Raw genomic sequence first — 18,411 nt, 5'->3', positions numbered from 1 at the left:
TCACAGGAAGCCATGTGGCATTTAGTGGTTTTTAATTAAATTTTGGTTTGGGCTTTGGAATTTGTTCAATGCAAAATGTATATCAGGTAGTAGGAAATTAGGACTTTTCAGGCAGAAGAAAATGTTTGCCTAAATCCTTATAGAGTGAAAGCACTACATTTCATGGTGTATATTTTGAAAACTAATCACTCCTAAAATCACATTCTACCCATGTAGTCCTTTTTTTGTGGTAAAGACAGTGTTGCAGTCCTGAAGCGCTAAGAAATTATGAGTCATGAATGTTACTTTTTCGTAGGATCTGAAAGAAGTGATTCATGGGTAATCACTTGGTTTCCAGAGCTGAACCTTTAGGAAAAAAAAATGTATTGCAGGAATAATAATAAAATACTGGAAGTTGGCAAGAAAGAGAATTGTCTGTTCCTTACATTTTGTTTTGTAAACCAAGTAAGTTCAGATTTATCTTCAGGTAAATTGTTTGGATTTTACATTAATTTGGTTCTGTGGTATTGCATGCTTTTTGAGAGCAGAAAGTTACAATTTTAAACAAAAACACAGTTTTCCAATTGGCTTTTGACTGTGAATGCTTTATTCAGTGTTCAAAATAACAGCTTTCATTTCTATCATTACGTAACTCATTCATCTGTTTAAATGGCATTTATAATCCTCACTAAATGTAGAATTTTTAAAGTGAAACTTTAAAAAGGAAAGGTTTTTAAGAAGGCAAGGTTGAAGGAAACATCCTTCAACCTTGGTAGCCTTTTGTTTTTTCTTCCTGTCCTGACTCATTCTCTTATAAGTCACATAAGGCTGTATGGTTCTATACTAATACCCCCAAATTCTAGTGCTTGACCAGCTGGCAATGATCACTACTAAATTTAAGTATTTTCTGTTCTGCATCTGGCATAAATGGAATAAAGCAGGTAGGGACAAAAGAAGTGAAAGGAAGACATGGCTTCAATGCAATGATTTATCTCTCATGCGTGGATGGGGGAGGTTGGCCTAGAAAGAGTCTCCTAACAATATATAGATTCTACCCTGTACCAGGTTTCTGAGCATAATTGTATATAATGGCGGGAAGAAAGAAATAAGGATTTTTGTAGAGTTTTTATTCTACATGTCCCTACTTAAAAAGCTACAATATTTTCTGAAACTTGCTTCCAGAAACTCAAAACTAATTATAACACCTTTTTCCTCCTCAAGATAACAATACTTGTGGTGCTATCAGAGCTTTTGTTTCTTTACGTAATATTACTTCAACAGTACATAAAGATTTCAATTGATTTTTTTTCTTCATTACTGTGTCTACCTGGTGTTTTGCAGACTAACATAAGTTCATTTTGCCTATTCTCCAGTCATAAGTTGCATAGTTATGGTTAGTTTAATGCATAGCTATGGCTAGTTTAATGCATAGCTCAAATCAATTAGTCCTGCTTAAGAAACAGGATGTATTAGCTAAGGTTCAGTTCTGCGCCAAAATGGGTGCATGGTTTCACATCAATTTCAGATTTCAGTTAGAACAGATTTGTATCTTTCCACTGAAAGACGCGTAACAGATGGTCCTCTTATGGTGCAAGTAATCTTTTAATGAATACTAAATAAAATTCATAATTTCCTATGACTAGCAATAAATATCTTCTTAATAGGTTTTCAACCAAGATGTATAATATTTCTGTTATTATAATTCTGTGAGGTAAAGTTTTATATCTTTGTATTTGTCACATTACATTTCTTTTCAATATTTTTTTCCTTGAGTTAGAAGGCATGTTGATCTCATATGCCAAAAGAGAAAAACGACAGCCTGTTCACCACTTACATAACTCTGTCTCAGGAACACATGTTTGTACACAACCCTCCCTAAGACCCCAAGACCCATGCCTGCAAAAGCAAGATGACTCACTTTTTTTTTCTCCTGCCATTTGCATTAAAATAATTCACTTGAAATTCCTACAGAATCCTCCATGTAGAAATTTTGTAGGTTATAGCTTATAACAAAAAAAATAAAAGTAAAAAATCATAAATTAAGTCCTCTGCAGCATGGCAGCACTGGAAAATTTTGTCCATGTCATTTGGCAGATGAGGAACATGAGAAATGAACCACCATACCTATCATTAAAGAATTTCTGTGTCATAGAAAGAAGTAGGGTTTAGACAGTGATGCATTTCCAAGGAGAAAGTCTTGAGAGTCAGTAAGTCTCATGGCTGTTAAATAACATTTATGAAGGCAGAGATCTATTTAATATATATTCTTCAGTTTGAGGTAGAAGATTTACTGCATTCTTTATAAGCATTGCAATGAGGAGGCAAGCTTTGGTCAGCTGAAATAATGTTTTAATTAATATCATACAACCCACATGCAAATACCATTAAGACAACCTTTGATAAATAGGGATACTTCATAAATATGGATAAGTTAAATGAGCCTTGCATCTAATGAAAGGATCCAAAAATTAAAACAAGTGTAGGAAAGAGACTTGAATACAGAATTTTTATGTTTAAACCATTAAATGGTTAGTGTAGATTTAGTCACCATTAGGTTGGTCATATTTCTAAATATCCTAACTGCATTTTCCCACTCAGTCTGCCAGTTACAAACATCCTTTTCACTTATGGATTTCTCCTGGCAGGAACTGGAATTTGGACTTGGGCCTCTAATGGCAAGAGTGACCCTAAATCATTCAAATGTTAAAAGGAGATGTCAATGTGATGAAGCTTCTTGTCTTCCTCCTTCTGCCTAGTCATATGTTCAGAGCAGGTAGTTAAGTGATGGTCATATCCACTGCCTTTGAGAAAAGAAATTACTGATTTCAAACTTATTCCCTGCACATGTGGGGAAAAAAAAAAAAAAAAAAAAAAGAAAAAAAAAAAAAGAGAAAAGAATGAAGCTGAAGATATGAAGATACAGCATGGCTGTGTGTTGTTTTTTTGTTTTTGTTTTTTAATGCAATATTAGAACTGAACCCTGCCTTATGATGGCTTTGGCAGTAATTAAAAGGTTTAAATCATTCTCTTATGTGTTTTGGGAAAAAAAAAAAAAAAAAAGTAATCTCAAACACAAGACTTTTTTTTCAGAATATTCAAGATGCCTTGCACTGTGCCTAAACTTGATTGCATGCCTCTTATTGCTGGATGCCACCTGAACCTAAATCCCAGTAGGACATTGGTCAAACCAATGATCTTTTTTTTTTCAAAGAAGATAAGAGACAGGGAATGGGCCAGTGTGGGGAGCAACTTGGACAGAAAACACTTGTGAATTGCAAGAAGGCATGAAGATCAGAAGAGAGGAGAGGACAGTTGGGCTCGGAATGGCTGAAGGATGAGGTTAGGGCTACAGCTTGACAGCAAACTGCTTTGTGAGAAGGAAGAGAGACGGATCTTTTTTACCATATCTGAGAGGATGCAGAGTAGGACCTGCTAGGGGAAGAAATGAGGACAAATACTTGGTGGGGATCACTGATGATGATTGAGAAACCAGAGTAGGGAAACAAGGACTGCGTTAGTGTTAGTGATCAAATATGGGGAAAAGATGTAAAATGAGGCATACAAGGGAGGAAGAAGGGCATATCTGGGACTAACACAATGACTAAAATCAGTCCATTGTCTAAGAATGGCTATGTAAGGAGCTAGAAGTGAGGGCTGGAAAGTAGAACTAGATAACCAGGTGCAGAGAATAAGACTAGAAAATTATACAGCAGCAAAGAAGAGAGAACAAAAAGATGGACAGATTGGAAAAATGGGGTAGAAGAGCTTGGCAGAAAAGAATGGAAAAGAAATAGGCAAAGTATTTCCATCCATTCCCCACAGAAAGCTCAGAGGGAAGCCTACTGTTCCCATGTAAAGGATTAGTACAGACCCGTTCTGCTGTCAGCCAACAGCAGTGAAACAACTTCCCTCTCAACTAGAACACAAACAAGCTGTGACAGAACATTATTTAGAAATTAAAGCTGAACAAAGTTCTCACACTTTCTAACTTTTGATTATCTGTGGAACTTGAATTTGTCTCTTTAATTAATTATACTATTAATCTTCAATTATGAGGCCATATTTTCCTTTTTTCCACAGGCTTTCTGCTTATTGACTTTACCATCTTTGGAAAAAGTGCTTGACTTTACCATCTCAGTAATCCTTTAATACAGTCCTCCCTCAATAAATAATCAAAGTAAACTGTAATAATAAATGGAAAAAAATGCAAGCATTATTTTAGTTGCTAGTTAATTGCTCGTTTAATTAGAATACTCATTAGTTTTCAAAATGCAGACTCTGACAATAGATTTCATGGTCATTAGTACAAATTGGTCAGGTTTTCCTGTGATTTTTTTTGAGTGGACTCTCGTGGTCTAACTGAGAACCATGTGAAAATTCTCCCAATTAGCTGAAGTGTCTAGGCTGAGAATGAAATAATGTGACCTGATTTTTTCAGTTGTGACCTCTATGGAGTGTTTAAAAGTGTGTTAGGTGTATAGTATAATCACTCTGTAGTGTGTATATCTGAATGCTGGTTTGAGCCAGAGTGTTATTTTGTTATATTCTTTCCCTTATCATTAGTTTGTGCCTTAACAGCACTTTAAACATTTGAAGAACCCTGCAAATGGTCAGCATTGTAAAATTCCTTCTGGCAGGCATCACAATGAATGAACTAAAGAGTTCTCTGTAATTCACTATACAATTTAAAATGACACAAACGTAAGCATTTTATTTTATTGATCATTTTACTAAATTTTCCTGTCAATAGTTTCAACAACTATGACTGCAATACTTTTGTGCTACTTTGGTCATGAAGGAAACATCACAGACAAACTAAAGGTGGGCATAACAAAAGAAGCTTTCTTCAGGCTCAAATGGAGCAAAAGACATTTGAAAGAAAGCACAGGTTTCCCTGAAACAAAATTTATGGAGATAGTTGGATGTTGTATTATGCCAAAGTTAAATACACGTTATCTTTAGAGCTAGACAGAAAATGAGGTTCCATGCACAGGGAATTCAGATGCTGAACTTCCTTTTTTTTTTTTTTTTTTTCCTCTATTATGTATTTCTTCCTCCAAGTTTGGATGAAAAGCTGCAAGAGTCGTTGGTTGATTTTTTTTTTCTTTTTTCCTGAATTAAAAATTTTAAACTATATTAATCTGGAATAGTGAAAAAGTGTTCCTCTATGGAATTTATATTTGGCCTTTTTTGATTTTGTAGAAGTTGTCTGTTTTGTTTGTTTGTTTGTTTTCCCTAGAAAATAATCTGTTAAAATAAAATTTCATTTTCTGCAAGAATAATGTTGTATCCAAAAATATTATCTTAGCTATACTTTAACTAAATATGGAATTTTTGTAAAACATACTAACTCTGCTTTTGGATGTGCTACACACAGCTCACTATCAGCTATATTGAATCACTGATGCCCACCAGTGAACGCCAAAAGCAACTGATGCGCCAGTATTGTTTTGAATGTGACTGTCATCTCTGCCAGGATCATGAAAAGGTAGGTTGGACAAAGAAATTCCTTGTCAGTAAAACAGAATTTTCCAGAATTTGCCTGTCAGCACCTTCCCTTACTTTATGTAATACTTATCTTTTGTTACTAAATGAATGGTCAGAATACAGCAAAAAAAAAAATGACCTCTGCCCTCAGTCCTGTTTATGTTTCTATGAAAGACAACCATGAAGGAAAGGAAAGCAGGAGATGTTGACCACATGATAAGACGTTTTTGCTAAAATATGCCTTCTTCTTAAAGCTAGGAACCACTTTCAGTTCCAAAGTGTGGTTCAGATTATTATGGGATTCAAGGACCTCCAAAAATGAGAGTCAACATAACTTTAAGATCAAAGGAAAATATTTGGTTTTTGCTATTCAAAATAATAATATTGGAGCTGAAACTACTTCTCTGATGCTAGAGGAAGGCTGTGCTTATCCTCCTAATAATGTTAAATTAATTTTGACAAACATGTACATCTATAAATTCTCAAGAACTACCAGACATGTTCAGGAGTTGTTAGAGCTAGGCTACATTCAGGGTGGTGAATCTCCCTGGACAACTATTTGTAGCTTTTGTGCTCTTGTTTGCAAGTTCTTGGAGCAGCATGTCAGTAGCTGCAGTAGGTAAAATTGTGTTTGTCGTGACCTTTAATTAGAGTTCAGCCTAGCCTGGATTAATTATTTTCTGGGTTCATTGCTTCATATTTATATAGCCCAGCCAGACTAATTCTGTGCTCCAAGCCTGAGGTGAGATCAAATAGAATATGCTAAATGATGCCAGCTTCACATCTACTTTGTCTCTCTGGTTATATGTATGCTTGTTCCTATTTTCAGAAATGCCTATTTTGGATGAATCAATATGCCATAGCTAAATGTGCTTTCAGTAGATCAGAGATAATATGCAAGACATTAGTGAAAATGTGATTCCAAGGAGCATGGTGTGATTCATAAAATAATTGCTGTACAGAAAAAAAGATTAAAAAAAATAATAATTAACTGCCAACATTTAAAAACTTAAAGGGAGTACAGTTGTGTGAGTGCATAATTTTGTTCAAGCCAGGGTACACCAATTAAATACATAATGTATCCTTTGATTCATCAGTAAGCAGTTCAAAAAAGAGACAACAGAAAAGTTCCAGGTTTATGACATAATACTAAATGACTTCCTGTCCATGTGCAAAAGTTGTTGGCATTTTGTGCCTGATAAAGATTGCTGCACTGCTGTTTGGAGGCAGTGAAGGGAAGCAAAGACCTCTGTTTGTCTTTCTTTTAAAGATGCTCACTCAAGTGGCATGAAATCTCAGATTAGTTTTGGGGAATGGCATCTCAACACAGATGCAGTGATGATTAAGAAACATAAGCATGCTAAAGAGTCTTCAAGGATTGCTTAAAAGTCTGTGGAAGGGGAAGCAAGTGGTGGAAAGACCATTCAGCACGTAGAATGTTTTAAGAAACAAGATCCATAGGTTGGCATACACATCACTGTAAGAGCCAATGTACCGCATCTACAAATATTGTAGTGAAATTATAATTGTAGTGAAATTATGTAGTTTCATCAATACATTTAAATTAAGATTTTTTTTTCTTCTAAATTTTTAACTGTGGTTTGAATTCAACAGATTATTATTATTATTATTATTATTATTATTATCTTTTAGCAAAATTCCCTGTGGGGATGATACTGCAAAGTGTTTGGAAAGCTCCTTCTGATTTAATTCTGAAATTCTGTAAATTTTTATCATTGTTACCATGTAAACACATCTTTGAAAGGCAAGGAATCTCACGTCAACATTGTTGATGTCTGTGAAGACACAAGCCTTTTATCCTTAATTTCAGTTTAGGATGATTATATCTAATCTCCAGTAATCCTCATAGTACTGCATTTCATTGTTCTGCAGCAGAGATTTAATCACTTAACTGTTTACATGACTTACTTCGAAACAGATACTTTTCTTCCATTGATTTCAGACTATGTAAGATGGGAGACATCTAACACAGAAGCTACAGTGGCAGAGAATTTTGTTTGTTTGTTTTGGTTGGTTGGTTGTGTTTTTTTTTGTGTGTGTGTGTGTTCTGATTTGTTTTTGAAATTACAGAATGGCTGGATTTAAATGCCATAAAGTAATCTGTTGGCAACATTATTCAATAATATAATTTCTGAAATACCATGGATATTGACATAACTTCTCAAGATATCTTGGGAACTTTTTAAAAGGTGAAGTCTGTCAACAGAATAGGCAATGGCTGCAGCTTTGGGTCATCAAGAGTGGAATATTCAACACTGAGTCAATAAGTAATGATAGCTTACAGTAATTTTCTGTATTACAATGTTGCTTTGTAAATATGATGGGCATCATCAATAGCAATCTAGTTCCTAAATCTTTGTTATAAATAAAAATGCACGTTTGAGTTTGGCTAAGAAATGCTATATGCCTTCAAGTAAGTTATTTATAACTTACTTGAGTAAGTTATATACATGTATATAAGTATATATAAGTAAGTATATATACATATATAAGCTGTTTTTATTTCCCTTCATTTTTCCCCATTTATTTTCCAGTTATAATTATCTCATAAAAATGCTAGCATTCCCTTTCTAACATTGTAGATTGTAGCTTTTCGCTACTCCCAAGTTCTAGACTCACTGAGTACACCTGCCAGCTGCTGAGCATCTGCTAGAGACCAGTGATAGCAGACAAATCACTCTTGAGATGCACACATCCATTTAAAGCAGAACTACAGATCAAATCCTTTCCATTGTACCTTTTATTCTACATCTAATGTAATTATTTAAAAGTAATCCTGAAAAGTCTGTGGAAGTATACATTAAAGTTTATATGAAGAGCATATAAACCTTGTATGTATTTGTTCTTGCTTATTTATACAGTACTTTACAAGTTTGTTATTAATGAAATTCATGTCTCTTCTGTTAAATTTTCTAAAAACTTGTTCTTTAGTCATCTTCTGTGCTCAGCTGAAGAAGGAAGATGATGGTATCAGGTTTCTGTTCTCAGGTCAGTCACTGACTTCACAAGTGACCTTGGGTAATCCCTTTCATTCAAAAGCAACCTTACTGTTTTCTGAGACCTTGCCCTTATTTTTCATAATTAGTGAGAAGCTACCATTTTAATTCGAGCTGGCCATATTTTTCACTAAAAACAAGACCAGTCTGTCTAAATTGGGGATAATTTTTAATGAATATTCTGTCATGCTCTGTTTTGCTCAGTTTCCCCATATGCCACATGAAGATTGGAATTCTTAATTCTGCTGAGTATTCTGATGTACAAATAATGATAGAGAATGATGCTGCATTTTCCAAGATCCTTTAGCTTTGAGTGCTGGATTTGTTTTAATAATTCCTTGAAGTGGAATGATTTGAGGTTTGTGTGTTTTGTACAGTTCTCATTCTCATCTGGTTATTTTAGCACTATTAAAAAAAAAAAAAAAAAAAAAAAAAAAAGTCGTATTTAACCTCAGAGAGAGCTATGTGAACAAATAACAGGTTTAGCCTACAGAATGCTATTAGTTTCTCCCATTTCATTTAGAGATCTAATCTAAGCCAGTTTATATCCTGCCTCCATATCCAAAGAGATGGGCAACTCATTCATACACTCTTGTAGTAGCCTTCTATGAGAACTAGATTGGATACAGAAGGCTAAAGGAAAGCCTTCAAACAAATATCCACACGCTAGACAGATGAAGTTAGGTGAGATGAATTATGTTGCTCCATAAAGTATGTATAAACACAAAATCAAGAATTGCATGGTTGTCTGCCTGTGCTAGCTGACAGGGATAGCACAGTGTAGTTGCACTTACATAGGTTTCAGCACCCTACCACTCACGTTGTGGGCAAAAATCTGTTCACACAGATCACTTTGAGCATTTGTATCTGATTGCTACTGTGGACATATTTATCTTTCAGCCAGTTTTACCATTTCTTCACTGTTATTTGTGCTAAAATTGATTTAAGTAGGATAGTGGTTACATAGTACTACAATCATGCAGTTTAACTGTGCATAGAATCATTTAGGTTGGAAAAGGCCTCTAAGATCATCTGATCCAACTTTTAACCTACCGCTGCCAAGTTCACCATTAAAGCATGTCACTAAGCATTACGTACAAACAAGAGTAGCGTGTCAAACTGCTCTTTTGCCAATCTAGGTTATGTGATTTTGCCAGGACATTTTTTTTTTTTAATTATTATACCAGATTTCTGATGAGCTATGATTTAAGGTGCAGCATGTCTGTCGAGACATTTTTTTCATTTGTCATTTACATGTAGTATAAATACGTGTAATATGGTTACATATTCACACTTATGGTTAGGTGTGGCAGCTTCTTCTCTAATTGCTGGCAAATTACAGTTTACTTGCACATTTGTTTAGATCTGAGTCTATTATATGTCAAAGTCCGCATCTTCAGGTATACTTACGCAGCACCCTATCCACAGTGATCCTGTTCAGCTGCAGCTGATGCATGCTGACGCCCTCAGGGTGAGCAGTCATAGTGCTAGAACAAGTGGAGAGGTCCTTGGCTGCACAGATGCCCTGTCATTAACTGTTGTGGGAGCTAATGTTCCTCACTGCTGTTGAGAGGACTTCATGATGAATCTCTGCTTGCATTAGTTGTTTTCTGTGTGCTTGTCCCACTGCCAGCACAGCCATGGACAAATCCAGGCGTCTAGCTGTCATCAAGGGTAAGAAAATAGGCAGGGAAATAGTGGCAGCTAGCTCTAGCTTTGGATCTCAAATGATTAGGCCCCAATGTCAGCTACTTGTCAACTCTAGGAGGTAATACCATAATGCTGGCCAGTCTCTTTCGGCAACTGGTTCAGCAGCCTGGTTGCTGATTTAACAGGAGAAGAGAAGCATGTGCTAACACACTAGTGTAAACTGGTTAAGGTAAGATTAGGACGATCCTTTTGGCAGCACGTTCTGCCCAATTAAATGGTATTAACTGCAAATCTAACCAACATTTTTAATTGATTGTGGCTCAAGACAAGAAACAATCAGTAAGTAAAAGAGGGAAAAAAAGACCTCTTTTTAAGAATGTGTGCTGTCAGTACTTCAAGTTTTTGCTACTGTAATGTCTTCAGTTCATTGTATCTCTGACAGCTTTATAAATTATTATTATTTGCTCCAGACATTTTAAGATCAATCTACACCGTAATTTGGAAATGCGTTCCTTCATAAAAGCTGAACTCTTGGCAGTGAATTACCGTCCCAGCACATAAAAGCCCCTTACATTAATTATAATTAAAGATGGGATTACACCGATGACAAACATTTTAAAAGGAGAAAATTTTTTTCCACAATCATGAGCCAGAGTATTGTTCATATTCTACATTTTCAGCCAAGGATTTGAGGGAGATTTGTGCTTTGCTATGAGTCGTCTTTCTTCTTTGGAGCCAGGATTTAATATTTTAGTCTAGCTTGCTTTTGGAAAGCTTTTATTTATTACAAGGTCACAAGCAATGGGTTTTGAATCATTTTTACATTTGTCCAGTATTTTATAGTTGCCAAAGCTAATAATAACATAATGCCAGTAAGTACTTTATTCCTTTAATCAGTTTATTGCTTTGCTTATTACTTGCTCATATTGCATCCTGAGTTTTTTTAGAGAACATCACAAGTCCAGTTTCCAACTCAAGGACTCTCAAAATTAGGTCACCTGAATAGCAGCCAAGCCATGAAAATGATCATGAAAATGTCACCTATGGTTCTTTAGCTTTTGCACTTCCATGCACTCACCAGCTCTCTCTCTCTCTCTTTTTTTTTTTTTTAATAAAACCAGTAAGCAATCCCCTAAAGCTACTAAATGTATTTACTTTTTTTTTTTTTTTTTTCTTGTCTGAAAAAATAATGTAGCTGTAGTTTAGGATTGTTATTAAACATAAATGCTTGTTTAACTCACTTGATCAATTTGTTTTTTGAGCATGCGTCTTTGGTTGATTTGTCTCACTGAGGTTTTTGAGAGAAACATCAATGTGGCCAAGATTTACACATTTTCACCTTTTATCTTTATTTTTTTTGTCTTCAATCACATTGAAGAACATGTGCTTAAATCACAGGGGCATTGTTACATGAAAAACACTATTATTGATGGTTGTGAATTAGCATGTAAAGGCTTCACATGAGATTACTGTACTATTATTAGTACAGAAATACACCCCCTCCCTCAGGGAATGTACATTTAGGACATAGGAAATATAAAATAATCTGTTAAGAAGTGCCTTTTTAATTGGCTGAATTGCCAGGTTCTAGAAGTTTGTGTCCCAGCTTCCACAATATTTACTTTCAGGTATTTACATTCCCACTTTTCCAGCTATAATGAAAGATGAGATCTCTAAACTGATTCAAAAGATGAAGGCTGGGAACAAAGGAGTAAGCAAGATTGTCAAAAACAAGTCTGTTCATACAGATAGCTGAACATAAAACCCCTTGATCAAAGCAGAGTGAAGTAGGAGCATCGGTATCTCTAGGGATGATTCTAAGGTGCTTGCTATTTAAAGGTATGTTAAAAAAAAAAAAAAATCAGGTCTTTGTTCCAACAAAAAGCTGGTTTAATAGACCTACTATCAAATGATAGAGATTGTGATGTCTTATTTTATAAATACCATATTCTTTCCTCATCTTTTTACTAGTTTACCCCTAGAACAACCTTTGAAGCAAACTACAAATGAAAGTCAAGTCACAGCACAGCTATTTCACCCATCCACCCTTTCGGCCCAACATTAGCATCACCAGTGCCTTCAAAAGCCAGTGGCACTAATTAGCTGCTCATTGGGACACTGTTATTTTTTTCCAAAGGTGGTTGGCTGATTAACCATTCATTCCTTTTGGCAAGACTTTTGATAGTGACTTAAACCCTGGATCAGTTCCTGAAATCCCGCAATCAGTCTGACAGTCTTCTGTTTCCTTTCAGGGATCTTACCCTCTTGGGATGTATTTCCAAACAGCCAAGGACTGAAAGGTTTTTTTGTTTGTTTGTTTGTTTTCCTAGTGCCAAAAATGCCACACACACAAAAAAAAAAAAAAAAAAAAAAAAAAAAAAAAGCAATATTTTCTAATTTCTGAGCTCTTTTGTTCATTAACAAAGGCACCATCTCTTCAGACTTTTCTTACACTTCAGACATTTCTTATGCTACTTCTGAGGCTTCTTCTATCTTTCAACATTTTTTTGCCATCAAACGGCAGTCCCCCAAACAATGTTAGACAGTGACAAATTGACTGTGATCATTCTTCCATGACAACTTACCTTGCCCAGTTACTTCAGGACTGCCTCAATGTGCTCTGGTCATGACTTGGCAGAAGTCAGCCGGAGCTCACTTGGGTTGTCAAAGGTCATGGAAAAGATACCGCTGTTCACGTAAAAAGACTGGAGTTCAGAGCTGTATGCAGACTCTTTTCTTGTTCAGGGGATAGTCAATAGGGAAAATAGTATCAATCTGGTCCAAAAATGTTGTATTTGGAGTCAACATAGGAGTTGGAGTGTGGTGCTCTCCAAGGAGTCCAGCTTTATGCTCATCTGAGAGAAGAAGAACCTCACTCCTTTTAGACCCAGCCGTCTGAGAGGAGATATAAATCCTTTGGCAGATGTTTTAAGCAGAAATATTCTTTTTGCCAAGGGAAGAGAGTCTGTTCCCACTGCTGTTTCAGGCTGTTGTGGCTACATTTAGGTGCCCAGCTAGTAATTTCCCCTTTCCAGATGTCCATCTTCCTTGGAACTGTCATTAGAACCAATTACTAGTCTTAGGATTTTTCTTTTCAGTTGGTGTCATTCATATAGCATTCACTCTTCCGTCTCTGCTGAATGATGAACAGAAATAAGAAAAGTATTTCTCTTTATTTGCACTCCAAAATAAGCATAAAGAAGATAGAATATGCTGAGAGAAATAGCAGCTTTTTTAAGAAATAAGATTAGGTCAGACAAATCTCATTCCAAACCCTTTTTCCCAGAGTGATTCTGGAAGACTGTTTTGCACTTTTTTTTTTTTTTTTTTTTTATTAAATAGATACTGAATATGGTGGTTGCTTTATGCTCCTTTTAAAGCACTTCATTAATTACTCCATCTAAAGTTTCTGCATTTGATAGTTGACAGGAGAAATTAATTTTGCTTAAGGAATTTAAGCACATTGTTAATACACTGTCAGAGGACAGACAGTGCATTACAGCCCAGAAATGGTATGAAAAATTGTCACTGTGCCCTAAAGGAAGCAGCCTGAAGGCTTTGTTACCTCTTTGGGATTCCTAAAAAGGTATTTCCACAAAGAATTATGATTTGATTCACTGTAAGACAAACCTTGAATTCTCTTTCAGTGAGGTTACCATAATAACTTGTGTATAATACCACGTGACATCCAGCTTCAAACACTGATTTGTGAATATATTGTTGGGTTAGAAGAGGCTGGGATTGCTCGGGGTGTGTTTCATCTTCCAGCTAAAGGGGGCCTTCTTTATTTGGAATATGCACTAGATAAGGTTGGAAGTACCATGATGAGGCTGGTATTAGGAACAGAGTAGAGCAAGTGAGAAACTAATTTAAAAGACTATCATCACAATGTGTCCAACGAATAGTAAGTAATCAGGAAGCCACTAACCGATTAAATTTAGGGAAAGGAGAACACGTTGACCGCAAGTATCCATTTTAGTTAATATCTGAATTAAGTTGATATTTGATATAATATATTAATATTATATTAATAGCCCAGAGTATTGAAGGTTGGCATATAAATCAGCTTGTGAATATAGAAAGTATTAGATTATTATATAACTCAGAATAATTTATATGTATTTAAGTGAATACTGTCCTATCTTTTTGGATTATTTAATTTCTTCAAAGACTAAACATTATGGAAAAGATTTTTTTTTTTATCATGAAGTCCTCTAACACCTATTAGTCAAAGGAAACGTGTGGTGAAAGTTTGTAACATATCTGCAGCTTTAAATTAATAATAATATATATAGTTCCATTTAAAGAGAACATAGTTTGTAAACCTTATCTATATGACAACAGAGCAGTGCAGTTGTTTTGACTGATTTTTTTAGGAGACGTATGTAAAAATATGGAATTATTTATATTAAATGTAACCAATATATTAATTAGTCACACTAGTCATAAGTCCACAATATATACTGTAAATGAGAGCTCAGTATCTCCAAATGTCTCTGAGTGGAGACTATACAAATGCAGTTCCTGTCAGGGGAGAGGAATTCCTGTCAAAACATTTCAGTGATTCTGGAAGGTCCAAGCCAACCAAAGAGCCATATGAATGCAATATTCTTTCAAATATAACAACAACAACTAAGCTAAAAGTCCTTAATCTAACTCTCAAGAGTCTTCCACATTGTTCTGGGCATTATCAATAGCTCTTCGTAGGGCCAGCTTCAAGAAATACCCATTATACAAGTAAAATGAAAAAGATTAACTCTTCTTTAGAACATCTCGCTATGAAACATACTACAATGATTCATATAGCTCTTATTTCCTGTGTCACATTGTTTAAGTGTGCCCCATCTCTGGAGGTGTTCAAGGTCAGACTTGGTGGGGCCTTGGACAACCTGATCTAGTAGGCGGCATCCCTGCCTATGGCAGGGGGCTTGGAGTTAAATGAGCTTTAAGGTCCCTTCTACCCCAAGCCATTCTATGATTCTATGAATTGCATCTTTCCTTCAAGTTATCTTACTTAAATAAAGATGGCTTTCCTGTTAGCTGCCTCTAAACTTTTAGAAACTCTTTGCAAGCTAAATGTTATTTTTCAATGGTTGATCAATTGATCAATTTATTTAGGCTCCTGTAGTGAAGTCACCAGGTATCATGACTTTGTTCTACTTTCTTTTTGACAGTGCAGTTTTTCAAGTTTTGGGGCTTTGGCTGAGTTAGTAGGAAGCACTATAGATAGACAAAGGCAAAATCAGGCCCTTCAGTGCCTAAATCAATTCCAGTCATTAACTAATATTCTCCAAGGTCTGTTAAAGAAAGAATGAGCTCATGTGAATAACAAGGAAGTCTATAACTTTTGAGATTGTAAAGCCACAGACTGCCTGCTATGGAGTGAAAAATTGCTATCATAAGCAGTGTGCCATATCAATTTCTTGCCAGTAATTTAATTAATATCATAACAATGCAGCAACTAAAACTGTAGCTATAAATTTTGCATTTGTGAACTTCATTTTTAGACATGAATAGGAACTTTTTGTTGTGTAAAAGGCAGCAAGCTTGAAAAGGCTGAATTTACTGTAGCCATGTGAATTACAACAGAGGAATGTGTGAATTGTTGACCTATTGCAGGATCTCCTATTATTTTCCACAAGATTGCTCAGTAAATTGTATTACTTAGGCTGTTGATTACACAGCAGTGATCTGAACTGGGGAGTGTGGTAGAACAGTGAATCACAGCTTTGCACAAGATTTACCTGACCACAATCTTTAAGAAAAAAAGTGCTGCTGCATCATAGCGCTTTAGAAAAGATAGGGGACTGTCTTAGTGCTGACAAGTGTTGGTCATAACCTAATGTTTCTACTCTTTCTTTGGCAATATCTAGACAACTAAATTTTACTTTCAAAATATGTCTGTATGTTAAAGTTGCAATATTCCCAGGCACAAAATGAGCCATTCTGAGCTTAGAGAGATTCTGATGTGATTCCAGCTACTGCCTAGTAACACAGTAGTTTGAATCCATAGGCATTTGTTATAGGGAAAAAAAGATACTGTGAAGTTGGATTACTTAGTACATTGCATTTCATTAATGAAGGTCAGGTTGCATGTTTAGAACGTGCAGTGAGCTTCTTCTCCCAAACCCTTAACCGCAAAAGAAGTTTTTAAAAAAGAGGGGTTGAGATACCATGCATTTCAGAGGTGTGAAACATCCATGTGACAGAGAAAAATATTTTAGGAGAACAGTATCCCTGTTTTCTAAGCAATGAGTAAAGTCCTTAGTGGACTGTACTTACCAGGAGACAGAAAAATAAATAAATTGCTAGTACTGTGAACTGTTCTGGAAAATTGGAAGTCCAATATAGATGATGAATCACCAAATAATGTTGTTCTGGCAGGTCCTATAAACAGTTGCTTACATGTAAGTCAAGATGTGTAACTCTCTGTACAGGTTTTGTAAACTAGGCTACCTCTCTTTGCTTTGAATTACTGGGACTTATCACCACTGATTGCTGAGACACGTAAAAACTTGTGCAGCTGGCTCCTGTTGACTGCCATTACTACAATAGCTATTCAAAGAGTAGATAAAGTCTCTGAGAATAATTCATAGGCATTATAGTAGTTTCCGTGGCACTATGTCATTTTATAGAATGTCCTCTTCACACTCTGGGATCTGGCCATTTTCCTATTTTTCATGACAATGACTAAAATGTCAGTGTTATTGAATCAGGATAATAGACAAGTAGAAAGGTACTGGCAGCAGCTTGTGTCAAGCACTCATTTGCTTTACAGAGCAGTTCTAGCTGCTTCCTTTAAAGACTGGAAGAACTTCTGCCTTAAATTGGATAGTCAATAATAATTCTCCAAAGCAGAAGTTCTTGAAATGACTAAAATGCTGGATGACATCTTTTAAGAGTATTCATATACTTCTCCTTTGATGCTCTGAAACTGATATTCAGCTAGGGAGCAATCAAATTTGTTGGCAAAATTCTAGAGGTGGAACTCCAGATACTGTGCTCTCGTAAGAGCTGTAGTTGTACAAAATGAATTCTACCTTTTTTATTCATGACTTCAAAAAAAAATAAATAAAAATTGAGTGGTCAGTGTGGATTTGTGCAGTGACATTGAACACTGAAGCAACAAGCTAGTGAGATAGGCAGTCAATTTTTATCAGCCCTCCGGGAACTGCTACTTTCACTTTTGAGATTTGTCAACTATTTTAAGGTATAGAGTAGATTAACAACTGTGTATGATCTTAATCGTCTTGAATGCGTTTTTTTCTAAATCCTAAACTCCCTGTGTTTAATATCCATTTATTCCGAAAACAGTATGCTCCAATAAATATTGTCATTTTACATTGCAGTTTACATTAAAAAAAAAAAAAAACTAATTATTCAAACTACTGTTTTATCAAGTGATATATCATGCATTAAAATTTTAAATTGTTTTCAAATGAGTGTTCAAAATAAATATCTAATTTTGTGTCAGTATATATATCTTCAGATGGAATCAATAATTCAACGGGCACAGATTCTTCAATCACTGAAGCATAAACAGAACTTTGACACAGGGGTAACAACACCTCTACTTAGTGAAGTGTTTAGTCATCTGCAAAAATACGAACTTCAATGGTGTTTATGCATGCATTTAAACTTAAGTGCACTCATGATTGTGGATCAGATTATGTGTGTAAATACCTAAATATTCTGAGAATTTTGGACCTACATGTCTCATCTGAGCCACTAAATGTTCTCAGTGGCACCCTGCATCTCCACAAAGTACGGTCTTAGAAACAAAGCAGATTTGCCTTATAGTTGTCAGTTCAATTGTTGATAGAGCTAGAAATTGACTTAACAAATGTGTGATGTCTAAGACAGTCTGAAATACCAACTACATGGTTACTAGGGATTAGGCTGAACAGTATCCTTCCTCAGGTAACCAAATTACCCTGAGGGTTTTTTTGGACTGAAGCTGGAAATTACAATGGAATTGCAAACGTGCCAAGAATTTTTGGGTGGTCTGGCATAGAGCCCTATTTCTCTGATGGTAAACTGTAAATACCTTCCTTTCCTTTTCCTCCCTTCCTCCCATCCTCTGGCTTTTATGAGTTGATAAGTAGTGAACTTCCATTTATTACTCTTCCCATGGTCCAATCTATTTTTATTTCAGCTTGTAACTTATGCAGCTCGGATGGGGATTTTGTTGTCAGCTCTAAGCTCCTGAAATTAGGAGGTTTATTGGCAGTGTTCTTACAAACATAAAATTTGGTCCTGTTGCTTATGGAATGAACTA

General features: G+C 35.5%; 1 protein-coding gene across 5 annotated transcripts in view; it reads left to right on the top strand.

Moving 5' to 3' along the window:
• The window catches only part of SMYD3 (SET and MYND domain containing 3), a gene marked incomplete at its 5' end in the record, with an annotated part of 384,704 nt that overhangs the window by 305,955 nt on the left and 60,338 nt on the right, over positions 1-18,411 (top strand). For all 5 annotated transcript variants that reach the window (XM_084283469.1, XM_084283467.1, XM_084283468.1 and 2 more), the window contains one exon: positions 5,357-5,467. In XM_084283469.1, coding sequence (XP_084139595.1) covers positions 5,357-5,467 — 111 coding nt within the window. The remainder of the gene's footprint in view (positions 1-5,356; positions 5,468-18,411) is intronic.

The sequence above is a fragment of the Netta rufina genome (assembly GCF_964035555.1).
Source record: "Netta rufina genome assembly, chromosome: 3".
Lineage (NCBI taxonomy): Eukaryota > Metazoa > Chordata > Aves > Anseriformes > Anatidae > Netta > Netta rufina.
This window is presented reverse-complemented; position numbering and strand designations above follow the sequence as displayed.